Source organism: Nansenia antarctica (assembly GCF_963989245.1).
Source record: "Nansenia antarctica genome assembly, chromosome: 7".
In the NCBI taxonomy this organism is placed as follows: domain Eukaryota; kingdom Metazoa; phylum Chordata; class Actinopteri; order Argentiniformes; family Microstomatidae; genus Nansenia; species Nansenia antarctica.
In genome coordinates, this window is record NC_137677.1 from 13,787,976 (window position 1) to 13,799,714 (window position 11,739).

Genomic DNA, 11,739 nt, shown 5'->3' on the forward strand with positions numbered 1-11,739 from the left:
GTTATTTTTTCTGAGTGAGGCAGTCCCACTCATATTTTCATTTTTATTGTGACAGAGACAGTAGAGATTTGACAGGAAGGATGGGTGAGAGAGAGAGAGAGGAGGGATGACATGCAGGACATGTCCGCGGCCGGAATCGAACCGGGAACCCTGCGGTTACATGGTCAACGCTTAACCCGCTACGCCACCTAAGCGCCCTCACAGTGTTGAGTCTTAAGTACAGTAGAAGCAGGGTCGAGGTTGACTCATAGTGCAGGACTGCATGGCCCATAGTCAGGTGGCCTCCTGTCAGGGAATCATTGAATAATGCCTAATAATGTTATGAGGAGCCAGCACTCTTTCCTCCTCATACCCTCCCTACAGAGAGAGAGAGAGAGGGAGATGGTATCCTTAGGTTTAAAGTCCACCCTGCGTGCCTCCTCCAGGACAGCTCAAAATTCACAGCCAAAGAGGCTCTGGGGCATTCCAAAGTTCACAGGAGGGGGGGGGGGCATTCCTGTCAGTGAGGTCAGCCAGCTCTGTGTTATTCTTCTCCAACCATCCCTTCCACTGCTTCTTCTCCCAATGTAGCAATGATAAGCATTCAGGTGTCAGTGCTGAACTATCCATGCACAGTGGGCCCCCCCCGTGCCCTGATTAGATCATTCTCATTCCAACTACGTCACATCATTTCCTCAACACAAAGGAAAAGAATGTCTGTGTTTCTAACTCAACTTAAAACATGCAACTGTAACTAGGAGTCTCCACTCTCCAAACTGCATTTGAAATGTGTTCTCTCTGATCTACAGTAATAATAATAATAATAATAATAATAATAATAATAATAATAATAATAATAACTTTAATTTATATAGCGCCTTTCAAAAAGCCCAAGGAGGCTTTACAGGGGAATGATCGGACAGACAGAACAGAAAACAAACAAAACAAAACTGAAACAATGACTAGGGGACAAAGGCCTTGGTGAACAGATGAGTTTTGAGGGCTAGTTTGAAGGAGTCCAGGGTGGGGGCGTTGCGGATCACTGTGGGGAGGGAGTTCCAGAGGGTAGGTGCGGCCACGCTGAAGGCTCTGTCCCCAAAGGTCCGTAGGTTGGTGCGGGGGGATAGCAGGCCCATGTCAGCGGACCGCAGGTTCCGGGAAGGGGTATGCTGGGGGAGGAGGTCAGTTAGGTACTGGGGGGCGCAGGCGTGGAGGGATTTGTCGGTGAGGAGGAGGATTTTGTAGGTGATGCGGGACTTGACCGGGAGCCAGTGGAGGTGAATGAGGGTATACTCATCATTTACCTACACTTTTGCATCAGTCATGACAGTCCTTCTATGCATGGTGTATTCTTGGTGCATCGCCTGCCCTGCCATTATTACAACTGGAGGCTTGTGACCGCAAGGCCCTTCTACACCCAATCAGCATGATCGAAACACAGGTCCTGTGGCCTGGGGTGGTCCAGTGGTCTAGCACCGCGGTCTACAGTGCACACGTTTGCCCATGTCAGCATGGGATCGAATCCGGCTTCTCTCCCTTCTTCTCCTACTTTCCTGTCTGTCTTCACTCTATCTGTCCAATAAAATGAAAAATATGAGTGGGACTGCCCCACTCAGAAAAATAACTTTAAAAAAAAGAAACACAGATCCGACTGATTTACACAGATACAAAGAAGCTGCACCACAGGAACCTTCTGTTCATCCTGCTGCCCCTCCTGTACTTTGAGCTGCCTGTTTTACAGTCGTAAAAAAGGGAGTCAACTTGGAATGTTGCTTTATGGTCATAATGTAAACATCTACACGTTGCTCTGAACAAGTTCATTTTGTACTTGTACAAGCACATAGATTTGTTTGCTTACACATGATGAGCATGTCTTTTTCTGTTATCCTGTTTATGGGAAATGTTTTTAGAGTTGTACTGAGTGACAACAAAGTGACAACAAATCTCTCATTCTGTATTCATTCCTTTGGAGCTCTTATGCTAAGAATGTACATATCTGCAAGCTTTGTCTTGTACCACTGAGTGAGCATAGTCTGTACCATACTGTACAAAGTCATGTTTATAGGACTTGAGGCATGAGAGATAAGAGAAAGTACATGAAGGACCCGTCATGCATGTGATCATCATGAATGACAGATAAGGGACTTAAAACGTCGGCCCACATTCCATTTCGGTGCCCAAATGATGTGTCATGAAAGCTGGCAATGTCTCATCTCTGCAGTTTTGTCCTCTTTTGTCCTCTCTCTCTCTCTCTCTCTGCATGCATTCCCTCTGAGAGTGGTCATTGGGATTATGGGATGTTTTTGTGCTTAGTTTGCTGCTTAGACACACTACCTCATCCCTCAGGCAACATTGACATTCTGTCTGTTGTCATTTAGAACGATCTTGCCAACGTCAATGTCATTTATTGTTGCATCAAATAGTTTCAATGTACTCAATGGAACCCTAGACTATTTTTACTGAGATTTGCCAATAGTTGCATATTGCATTATGGTCTTGCAAGACAGTTTAGTGAAAATAATGAAATAATCCGTCATTCAACAGAATATGATGCAACCTGCACTCCCCAATGTGCTGCAATGAATCCACTGTTCAAAGTGTACTTATTGCTTGATAGATAGATATTTGATATGTGTTTGATCATTGAACTCTTGATATATCCTAATTTGTTGCCTCCATTTCAAGAGTCAAGGATGTGTCTTGGTACAAGGCTGTCACCTTGAAGGGATTGCATGGATAAAACATCAAATTGAACTTTGCACATGATGATCACCAATGTTTTGACACAGATTTGCACAGCATATCTGAACAATTGGAAGGGGCTTAAGATACATCAAAAAAGAGAACTACATTTGCTGTTGTAAATGTCTCCCTTAAGTTTTCACTGTTGGCATTTACGTGGCACTTTACATTACAGCTCGGAATGAGTGGGTAATAACATGGCAATAAGCGTGGTCATTACTAGTAATTACTGATCAGTCACCAGTAACAAGAAAGACAATTACCTTGTTATTACTGTAGTTTCTACTTGGATGAAAGATGCTTGTTTCCATATTATTGTTACATTGTATCCATTTTGTTCTTGAATCATTGGAGAAGGTAGTATAGATGGTATATATATATATATATATATATATATATATATATATATATATATATAGAAGTATATATAGAAGTATAACGTGGTATTAGAGAAGAAAAATGCTGTTTCCGTTTTGTTCTACACTTGTATCCCATAAGACCATTATTTACCATGGTTAGACCATCAGTCAGTGGTAATACAGAATACCTATCAGTATGCCTACATCCTTTGCAGCATGAATACAGCAATACGCTACAGTACCCAGTGGGTCTAAATTAATACATAGGCCTACATGAGGGTTTTTTGGATGACTTCATGGTCTTAGTGCTGAGCACTGGCGGACTCAGAGCGGGGGCAGGGGGGGCGACCGCCCCTCCTGGAGCCCCCATGGTTGAAAAAGTCTCGCTTAAGTGCCCTTTTGAGTGGCAAAAATGCCCTTTTGAGTGGCGAAAATTAGAGGATGTGCCCTATTGGTGCTCCTCCAATGGTCTAAACTTGACCATGTGCCCCCACTGTTGAAAAACGTCGCACTAAAATGCCCTTTTGAGCGGCAAAATTAGAGGATGTGCCCTATTGGCTGCCCCTCCAATGGTCTAAACTTGACCATGTGCACTGACGGGGTCCCATGTTGTGCCGTAGGTGCCCTTTTTTTCTTTTCGCCCCTGCCCTTCAAACAGCCTGAGTCCACCACTGGTGCTGAGGTTAAGATGGGATACAAGGCTCTGATTCCACCTTCAAGCATCTCTCACGCAAAAAGAATGACAAACTTACCTTTTAATAATAATAAGGTAATTGTCCTTCTTGTTACTGGTAACTACAGGTAATTACTGGTAATTACCATGGTTATTACCATGTTATTACCCACTTAATCCGAGCTGTAATGTGCTACCAGAATGGGTCACAATTTAGTACGTAGACTATGTCTACTTGTCCTCTGGTCTCATTTAGGATTTTAATTGGTGAAAATATGCCTGCTGCAGCTGTGCAGTCACTAGAACACTTTCTCTGAAAAGAACTTCTGTTTTTCATAATTCTAAGAGAATTTTGTGTCTCAGTGAGATTGAGCAATTGAAAGTAATGAGAGAAATGTGTGTCAGAGAATAGTTTAGGGGGCTGCATTTTAAGTGCAGGGTAAAGAGATATACTGTAACAATGTAACAATGAGCTCTGTGAGTTTGGCTGTTTGGTGCATTGTGAGAGAGAGGCACAAGGTACTGTGAGAAAGAGGAGTTGTGGGTTTGCTGGATTCCTATCCAGTGAGCTGAATCCTGCCCTCTGTCTAGACAAAGGCCAGTCGTCAGGGAGACCCAGGCACAGAAATCTAGAAGTGCGCCAGGCAACAGGAAGTTTTGTATATAAGGGAGGAGGGAGAGATGAGATTTTTTCTTTTCTTTCGCTAACTTCTCACTTCTCAGGGGATTTAAGCAAATGTGGTCGACGGCTACAAGCCAGCTACTTTTTGGTGGTGGGAATTTTTTCTCTCATGAGAGGGTGGAGACACACAGTCCAGTAGAGTTCTAGTGGTATCAGTACAGCAGCGGAGGCCACAGTCCTTTCAACTCCCTCACTCAACAGGAAACAGTGGCTGGGTCTGGCAGCCGTGCGTAATAAGCAGTTACCGCACTGTCCTGCTCCGAATGGATTTCCTGCTCTCCAGTAGCTTGAAGCGCTAATGACCAAATGTTCAAATGCGTTTTGCTGGGCAGGGAAAGAGAGATGTAGATATATCTAGAATAATAAATCCAAACAAATACCAAACCATCTCCACAATAGATAAGGCACAGACAGTCGGCATAACGACTGACAGTTAGATAGGGATGACTGAAGGTTAAACTGTTGAACTGGTGCCCTCTGGAAGTCAAGCACACGCTGTCCCAAGCTTTTGTTTTCAGATTATACTGCGTGATGACAACACTTCAAAACACGTGTATCACTTGAACAGTCATGTATTCTAGTGTTTATGAATTGTAAAGTAAGGAATGTAGAATGACATGTAAAAGCAGCGTCAACAGACACACAAAGACTGGCTGTCCCTCGCTAGTCTCACGTCATTGGCTCACTTAGCTTCCTAATGTTCTATTTTAGAGAGTAGAAAAAAACGTATGTAATTAGCTTTGCGTCTCTGGCTGTTCCAAAGTAAGAATTTCAGTTACAGGCTTGACAGAGATTAAAAAAAAGTTGTTAATGGACCTCACGAGAGTTGCGTGCAAGGCCCTTTTCATTATGCTACTTCAAAGTAAACGGACTGCGTGCAACAGGTTTGCATGACACCCTTGCCCCCCTTCCTCCCCCTCTGTGTGTGTGTGTGTGTGTGTGTGTGTGTGTGTGTGTGTGTGTGTGTGTGTGTGTGTGTGTGTGTGTGTGTGTGTGCGTGTGTGTGTATACATGTGCACTTGTGTATTAATAGAAACAGACGGCATGGCGGGGCATTTCACTGATGTTGCATCTGGCCATCCAGACTGTGCTGCTCCAAACAGACTCTCTCTCTCTCTCTCTCTCTCTCTCTCTCTCTCTCTCTCTCTCTCTCTCTCTCTCGTCTGCTGCAGGGCTTATGTCACTGGACCGTATTTACTTGGCTAAAGGCCGCAGATAAAAACAGTAGGGGGAAGACAATCGAGGTTAGAACAGTGTGATTCCTGAATAGAAATCATGCACATGCATGGTGATGTGTAACCACAACTACCGCCACACCTGGTTGTAGAACGTGCTTGGTTGCAGCTTTTTACTTGTCCTCTGATGTATTTGTGAAAACACTTCAAAGAAAACCCGTAATCCTTGGAAGTTGCTCACCTAACTTTACTTCACTGCACGGGGTGGGTGTGTATGAAGCCATAGATGGGGCTGCTGGGCTCTCCGAAAATCAAAGACATTTACTTACTCTTTGATCACATGCTGACTGGCAAACTGTCGAGTGTAGAGTGGGGACTGGCCTCACGCAAGCACACCTCTGGGTTGAGTGGTTGGGAGCTACAGAGAAAAAGAGAACCTGTTTGTCTGCATATGGGGCCCAGGTGGGAAGAGGACAGAGGAAAAGAATGACTGAGGCCGCCCAGAGGGAGAGACATTGTCCTGCTCTTGACCCCACCCCCTATGAATGTGTTACAAGCCTACACAGAGCCTAATGGAAGAGCAGTGAGAGGGTATAGCGTGTGTGGGAGCCAAGAGAAGAAGTCTGCCGCCTCTGACTCAGTGGCTAAGAACCCCATCTATCCTGTTGAGTCGACAATGTCAACAAAACACCCTCGCAAAAAAACGTTTCACCTCCTAATGACTTCACACCTGAAACTTCCAGATCGCTTTGGAACGGCACGCAACTTCACTGTAAATCTGTCATCAGTCATCACACCTTGTGATCAATCAACGACTGGACTTCTTGAATGTCGTGTTTATTGCATTGGTCACGCAAGTCTTTCAGCGTCCAAAATTAGCGGTCCTTTTTAAGTTTGGGACTCTTTCCCCCCTTGCACGACTGACTGCCGTCAGTGCCGTCACTGACTTGTTGTCCTGGACAGTCTGGCTCCCAGATTAGCATCAGGTTGTCTGAGATTTAGTACTCTCATGAGGGTGCAGCAGTTAAACTTGGAAAAGCTCTGTGGGGGCGTGTCCTCCCACTGATAGTACGTCTGCATTGTTGCTTTGTCCCAGAACGGCCCTCAGTGCTCATTGTAGCCATCAGACACATTTCCTGGCCCCGTGCGTGAAGCCAAACCATCTTGTTGCTAAGCAATATAGTAGTGCAGGGGACAGATAAAAACAGAGCTGCTTATTCTCAGTTTAGCCCACCAGGTTAGCGACTGTGCAACTGATAAGAGATCGTTCTCACAGTTCAGCCAAGTCTCTGTTCTCACAATCACCCCTCAGTGAATAAAGCCTGGGCAGCATAGGAACAAACACAGAATCTGTTTACTAATTTAGTCATTATGAATAACTGTAACCAGCAATGATAGTAGTAATAACCATTTTGTTGTTGTTTATAAACATTGCTATTGTTACACTATTAAATAATTCACAAAACTAGACTTAGTATTAAGTCAACGGTTTAGGCATTTCAGTGATAGATGTGGTTTATTGATAGTAGTCGATAACTCTAAAGAGAATGCTAGGCTGTAAATATAGCTTCACAAGGCAGGCTTGCTTGTTTGACCTTTTAGGAACCTGCTTCTTTTGGTGGAGTGAAAACCCACCTGTGCACACGGTATAGCCACAAGAAAGTTGTGCCTCTGTGGTGAATCTATGAATATGAATATGAATGGCGTTAGTATCAGTGCTGCAGTGTGCTGCATAGCTTGGGCATTAGAAAACACTCCAATGTTGCGTCCATCGAGGCGGCTGGGCAGTAGGATGATGGGAGGCAGCTGGGCAGTAGGATGATGGGAGGCAGCTGGGCAGTAGGATGATGGGAGGCAGCTGGGCAGTAGGATGATGGGAGGCAGCTGGGCAGTAGGATGATGGGAGGCAGCTGGGCAGTAGGATGATGGGATCATGCTAGCTAGTGTGAATGGTATTTCCTACAGCTGAGTTTCCTGGATGGAAGGGCAGATCAGGAGGTCAGTCTGTTGTTATTTATATGTAATGTGAGAGTCTTAGAACCCCATAGTCCTTCCACTGTTGCTGACGGAGTGGCCTCACTAAGGCCTTTCCTGCCTGGGAACGGCAAGTTATTTCAGGGGGGTAGCACATGAGTTGCCAGGGACATCAGTGGAGAAGACGGTGATCAGCACATCTTGGGGCCAAAACCAGAGGGAAACCCCCTTCCAGACCACCAAGGACAGTAGTGGTGTTACAATTAAGTGTAACACTCACAAAGTCACAGAGATGTTAAATATACAGAAGTGTAACCATCCATCATATTTCAAGACTTCATTTGGTGTTACTTTTGTATTGTCTTCAGAGTTTGCCAGATCCATAAATCTAGCCTCTTTTACTCGTCTGAATAGTGGGTCAGTATAAGGTGACTGTGAGCTAAGACACAACAAGTCAAGTAAAGAAGCTTCAACAGAAAACTAGAATGAGCCACAAACCTCAGTGCCCCTGCTCTCCCCCTCATATCATTGAGTTGATTAGACGAGAGCCTGGTTGTGAGTGTAGCACACGACCCATTGCACCTCAAGTGCCTCCTTCCACTCAAAGCCCTTTGCTGCTAGCGTAATGTTCCGTCTACAGACGTAAGACAGAAGCTCATGTTTGACCTGTGGATTACGGCGTCCTTCCTGTGTCCACCCTCGTCTGGTCACTGCAGTGGTTAGGCTGTCTGTGGGTTTAAAACCCACTGTTGCGTAAAAAACAGAGCCCTGTGTGCCAACAACTACTCAGGTGTGTCTGCAAACCATGACACACATAAAGTGTTTGATTTTGTATATGTTTGCCATCATAGCAACACTTGTGGAGAATAAAAGATGGCTTTTAGCTCTTGCTCGCAGGTTTTTGTATCGAGGGTCTAATTGTGCTCTGTGAAGTAATTTCATGAGGGAAAGATGTTTTTACAGACTGTGGTCTTTGACTGTTTATTTTAGTTACCGGTACCCTTAATCCTACTCCCAATCCTTGCAGTAAAGCTTTGTGTTTCGGAGTATACAACCACTACAACTCCACTCTTCCGGCTCTGATCTATTTTTAAAAACCGGAACATATTTAATCATTTATACATCAGAGGGGAACTGGGGATACTGCTTCCTGTGGAGGGAGCGGAAAGGAGCGGGTGGGTTGATTAGAGAAGTGGTCTCCACTTTGTACTGTGCACTGTGGCTGTGGAGTCCTCTTCCTGTTTCTGTGTATCCTCCTCCTCCTCCTCCTTCTCCTCCTCCTCCTCCTCCTCCTCTTCCATGAAACCCTCCTCAGACTAAAGCAGATGCAGAATCCCAGATTGGATAACCTTATTACACATTAAAAGAACGTCATTGCCGCGCTACACCACTATGTGATGTATTTTAGCAATGCTGGCACCAGCTGCGTGACGTCCGAGAATTCCTTCCAACTGCTCTGCTTACACAGACGCAAATGTTTTCTCTGCCAATTCATGTTTAAGACTCTCAGAACACAGTGAATGTCCTGTGTGTCCTCCGACTCGCAGCAGAAGCTGTTTAACCCAGACATATTTCCCTCTCAGTAATGGACACACTAATTCCAAGATAAGGCTGATTACTGAGCAGACCTGCCCCAGCTAGCGAGCTTGTTGGTCAGCAGTCAGTGGCCCTCTATTGGCAAAAGCTGTCGGCACAGCATTTTGCTCATCAACTTTATGATGACCCAACGCCACAAACAGTGGTCCATTGTCACACTGCCATCGGCTAGCTGAGAACTCGGCCAAAGATAGGACATCGGCAAGCCGACACCTGCAACCATCAACTGCTCTGGCTCTCTGCTCCTTTGCCACCCATTTCACACTACCTCGCCCTACAATCTTCCACTCCTTTAGCTAGCTTTATATTTAGCTGAAATGGCTGGAGCATGAGCCATCACATACCAGGATTATAGGTTTGACTGTCAGTCTACCCCTGGGATGCAGACTAGAGGTCTACCATTTGCACACTGACGTCTGTGCAGTGAATAGCAACGTTTGCACAATGATATCACGCACGTTGTTCTACCATTGTCACACCGTCATCTGTCTTCCATTGGCTTACCAACTGTCTGTTCTAGCGGTGCCCCAGGCAATCTTATCACGTCCAGACTAGAGCAGACTTCCGTCTTCCATCTTGATGTCACCGTGTGTGTGCTTCGTTCGTAGGTTAAGCCAGTTCCAGGTGATCGTGGCTGTCACTTTTGGGAAGTTGTGCGTGGGATGTATTGAGAGCAGTGGAGCAACAGCTGTCAGATAGAAGAGATTGGGATATCTTGTATAACGCCCTATAGTGTAGCATCTGGTGGCAGTAAAAAAGAAGGGCCAGCATAGCTACAGGGATTGGCTGCTCTGCTGTCTCTACAGTCAGCTGTGATTACATGGATGAGCAAATTAAGATTTAAGGCTATTTTTGTTTTTATTTTTCAGATAACAGCAGGATCCAGACTCATTATTGCTCCGGGGTTGTGGAAGGTAATCCCAATGTTTGTGAAATATTGCATGCAAAACATATTTAATAGGCTAAATGAAGACCAAGACCAGTGTATGTGTGTTTTAACACAGGTGTGTGAAGGACTAAAATGTCATCAAAAATGCAGAGTTCAAATAACATAGCCCAGGCCAGGAGGACAGTCCAGCAGCTCAGAGCAGAGGCCAGCGTCGAGAGGATAAAGGTACAGTCTTCACACATTTTTTTTTTTGTAATCAATTATTTATTGCAAAACAGTACACATGAAAAACTCACATTATTACACCAAACAAAATAAGTGTCTGTCCTGATTTCCTCCCCCCCCCTTATCTTACCCCCCCCCCCCCCCCCCCCCCCCCCCCCCCCCACACACACACACACACACACACACACACACACACACACACACACACACACACACACACACACACACACACACACACACACACACACACACACACTATAAACACATGAGTAACCCCCCCTCCCCCCATGGCGATAACATCTGTTCCCCCCACCCCATAGTTCTTCATTACACTATATTTGGTATATCATAAAATCATAACAATACAACAATTACAGGTTACATTCACATACAACACAGCCTACAAACACAGTCACTCCATCAACTCTTTTATCCTATGTATTGCAGAGGTCCATGTTTGAATTGTTCTTTCTTTAGCTCCATGTATTCTGGCTAGTCTTCACACATTATTGATGATTCAACAAGACACTCTGCACCTCCTATCTCCCAGAGAGAACTTGACCCTGCACAAAACCTTGATGATCATCAGTGATCTTGTTGCCTTGTTCTGTATGTTAGAAGCCTAAGAAGAGGCCCTAATTACTTTTCATTCATTCTATGTTATGTGTCGGTGTGTTTTTTCCAAGACAATTCAACTATGTACTGTGTTATTCTGTCCTGCAGGTGTCCAAGGCTTCAGCAGACCTGATGCACTACTGTGGGGAACATGCCAAGTACGACCCCCTGCTCATGGGCATCCCTGCTTCAGAAAACCCCTTCAAGGACAAAAAGCCTTGCACTATATTGTAGTGGGACCCCTGAACTTTAATTTTGTTTATTTTGTTTATTATTATATAGAGAAGCCTGATACATACACTACTTGCCTTAACACCAGCCCTACTTCACCTTTTCCCATGCCCCTTAGCTCCCCAGACATGTGCAGTTTGATCTGGAATGTAACTCCTCCCTTTCAATCAGATACAAGTAAGACCAAAGAGCACTAAGAGGGGTAACATGCTAAAGTAATTTGTGGCCCCGAAAACAAAAGTGTTCAGTTCAATCAGTCATGAATGAACGCTTGTACTGATGCTCAGCCAAAGAGACGAGTGTTCTTTGTGATTGTTATCTTTTACAATCCAGGCCTGTGTCTTCTGCAGTAAAGACCAGGGTCTGAATGAGAAGGTCTCAACTCTGTAATTGACACAAGAGGCATAAACAATGGCCCTAAATGATTAAACCCAACAATACGTAATGTCTTTCAGCTCCCGATTGCGTCAGCAGCTCCTCATCTTGTCTTAGGGAAACAATTGATATACATTGTATGCTACTGATAAGCGGCAATAACCTCACTATGTAAAGAGAGAGATAGTACTCCTCTTCTGAAATGTAAACTGACAGGACTGTCC

General features: G+C 44.8%; 1 protein-coding gene across 1 annotated transcript; it reads left to right on the forward strand.

Annotated features, from left to right (window-relative positions):
• Positions 1–10,201: 10,201 nt before the first annotated feature.
• On the forward strand, positions 10,202–11,143 carry gng12b (guanine nucleotide binding protein (G protein), gamma 12b; the record flags this gene model as incomplete). The annotated part of the gene is made up of 2 exons (XM_080537175.1): positions 10,202–10,294; positions 11,018–11,143. The coding sequence occupies 2 exons, from the start codon at positions 10,202–10,204 to the stop codon at positions 11,141–11,143; spliced, it is 219 nt and encodes a 72-aa protein (XP_080393301.1).
• Positions 11,144–11,739: the final 596 nt, after the last annotated feature.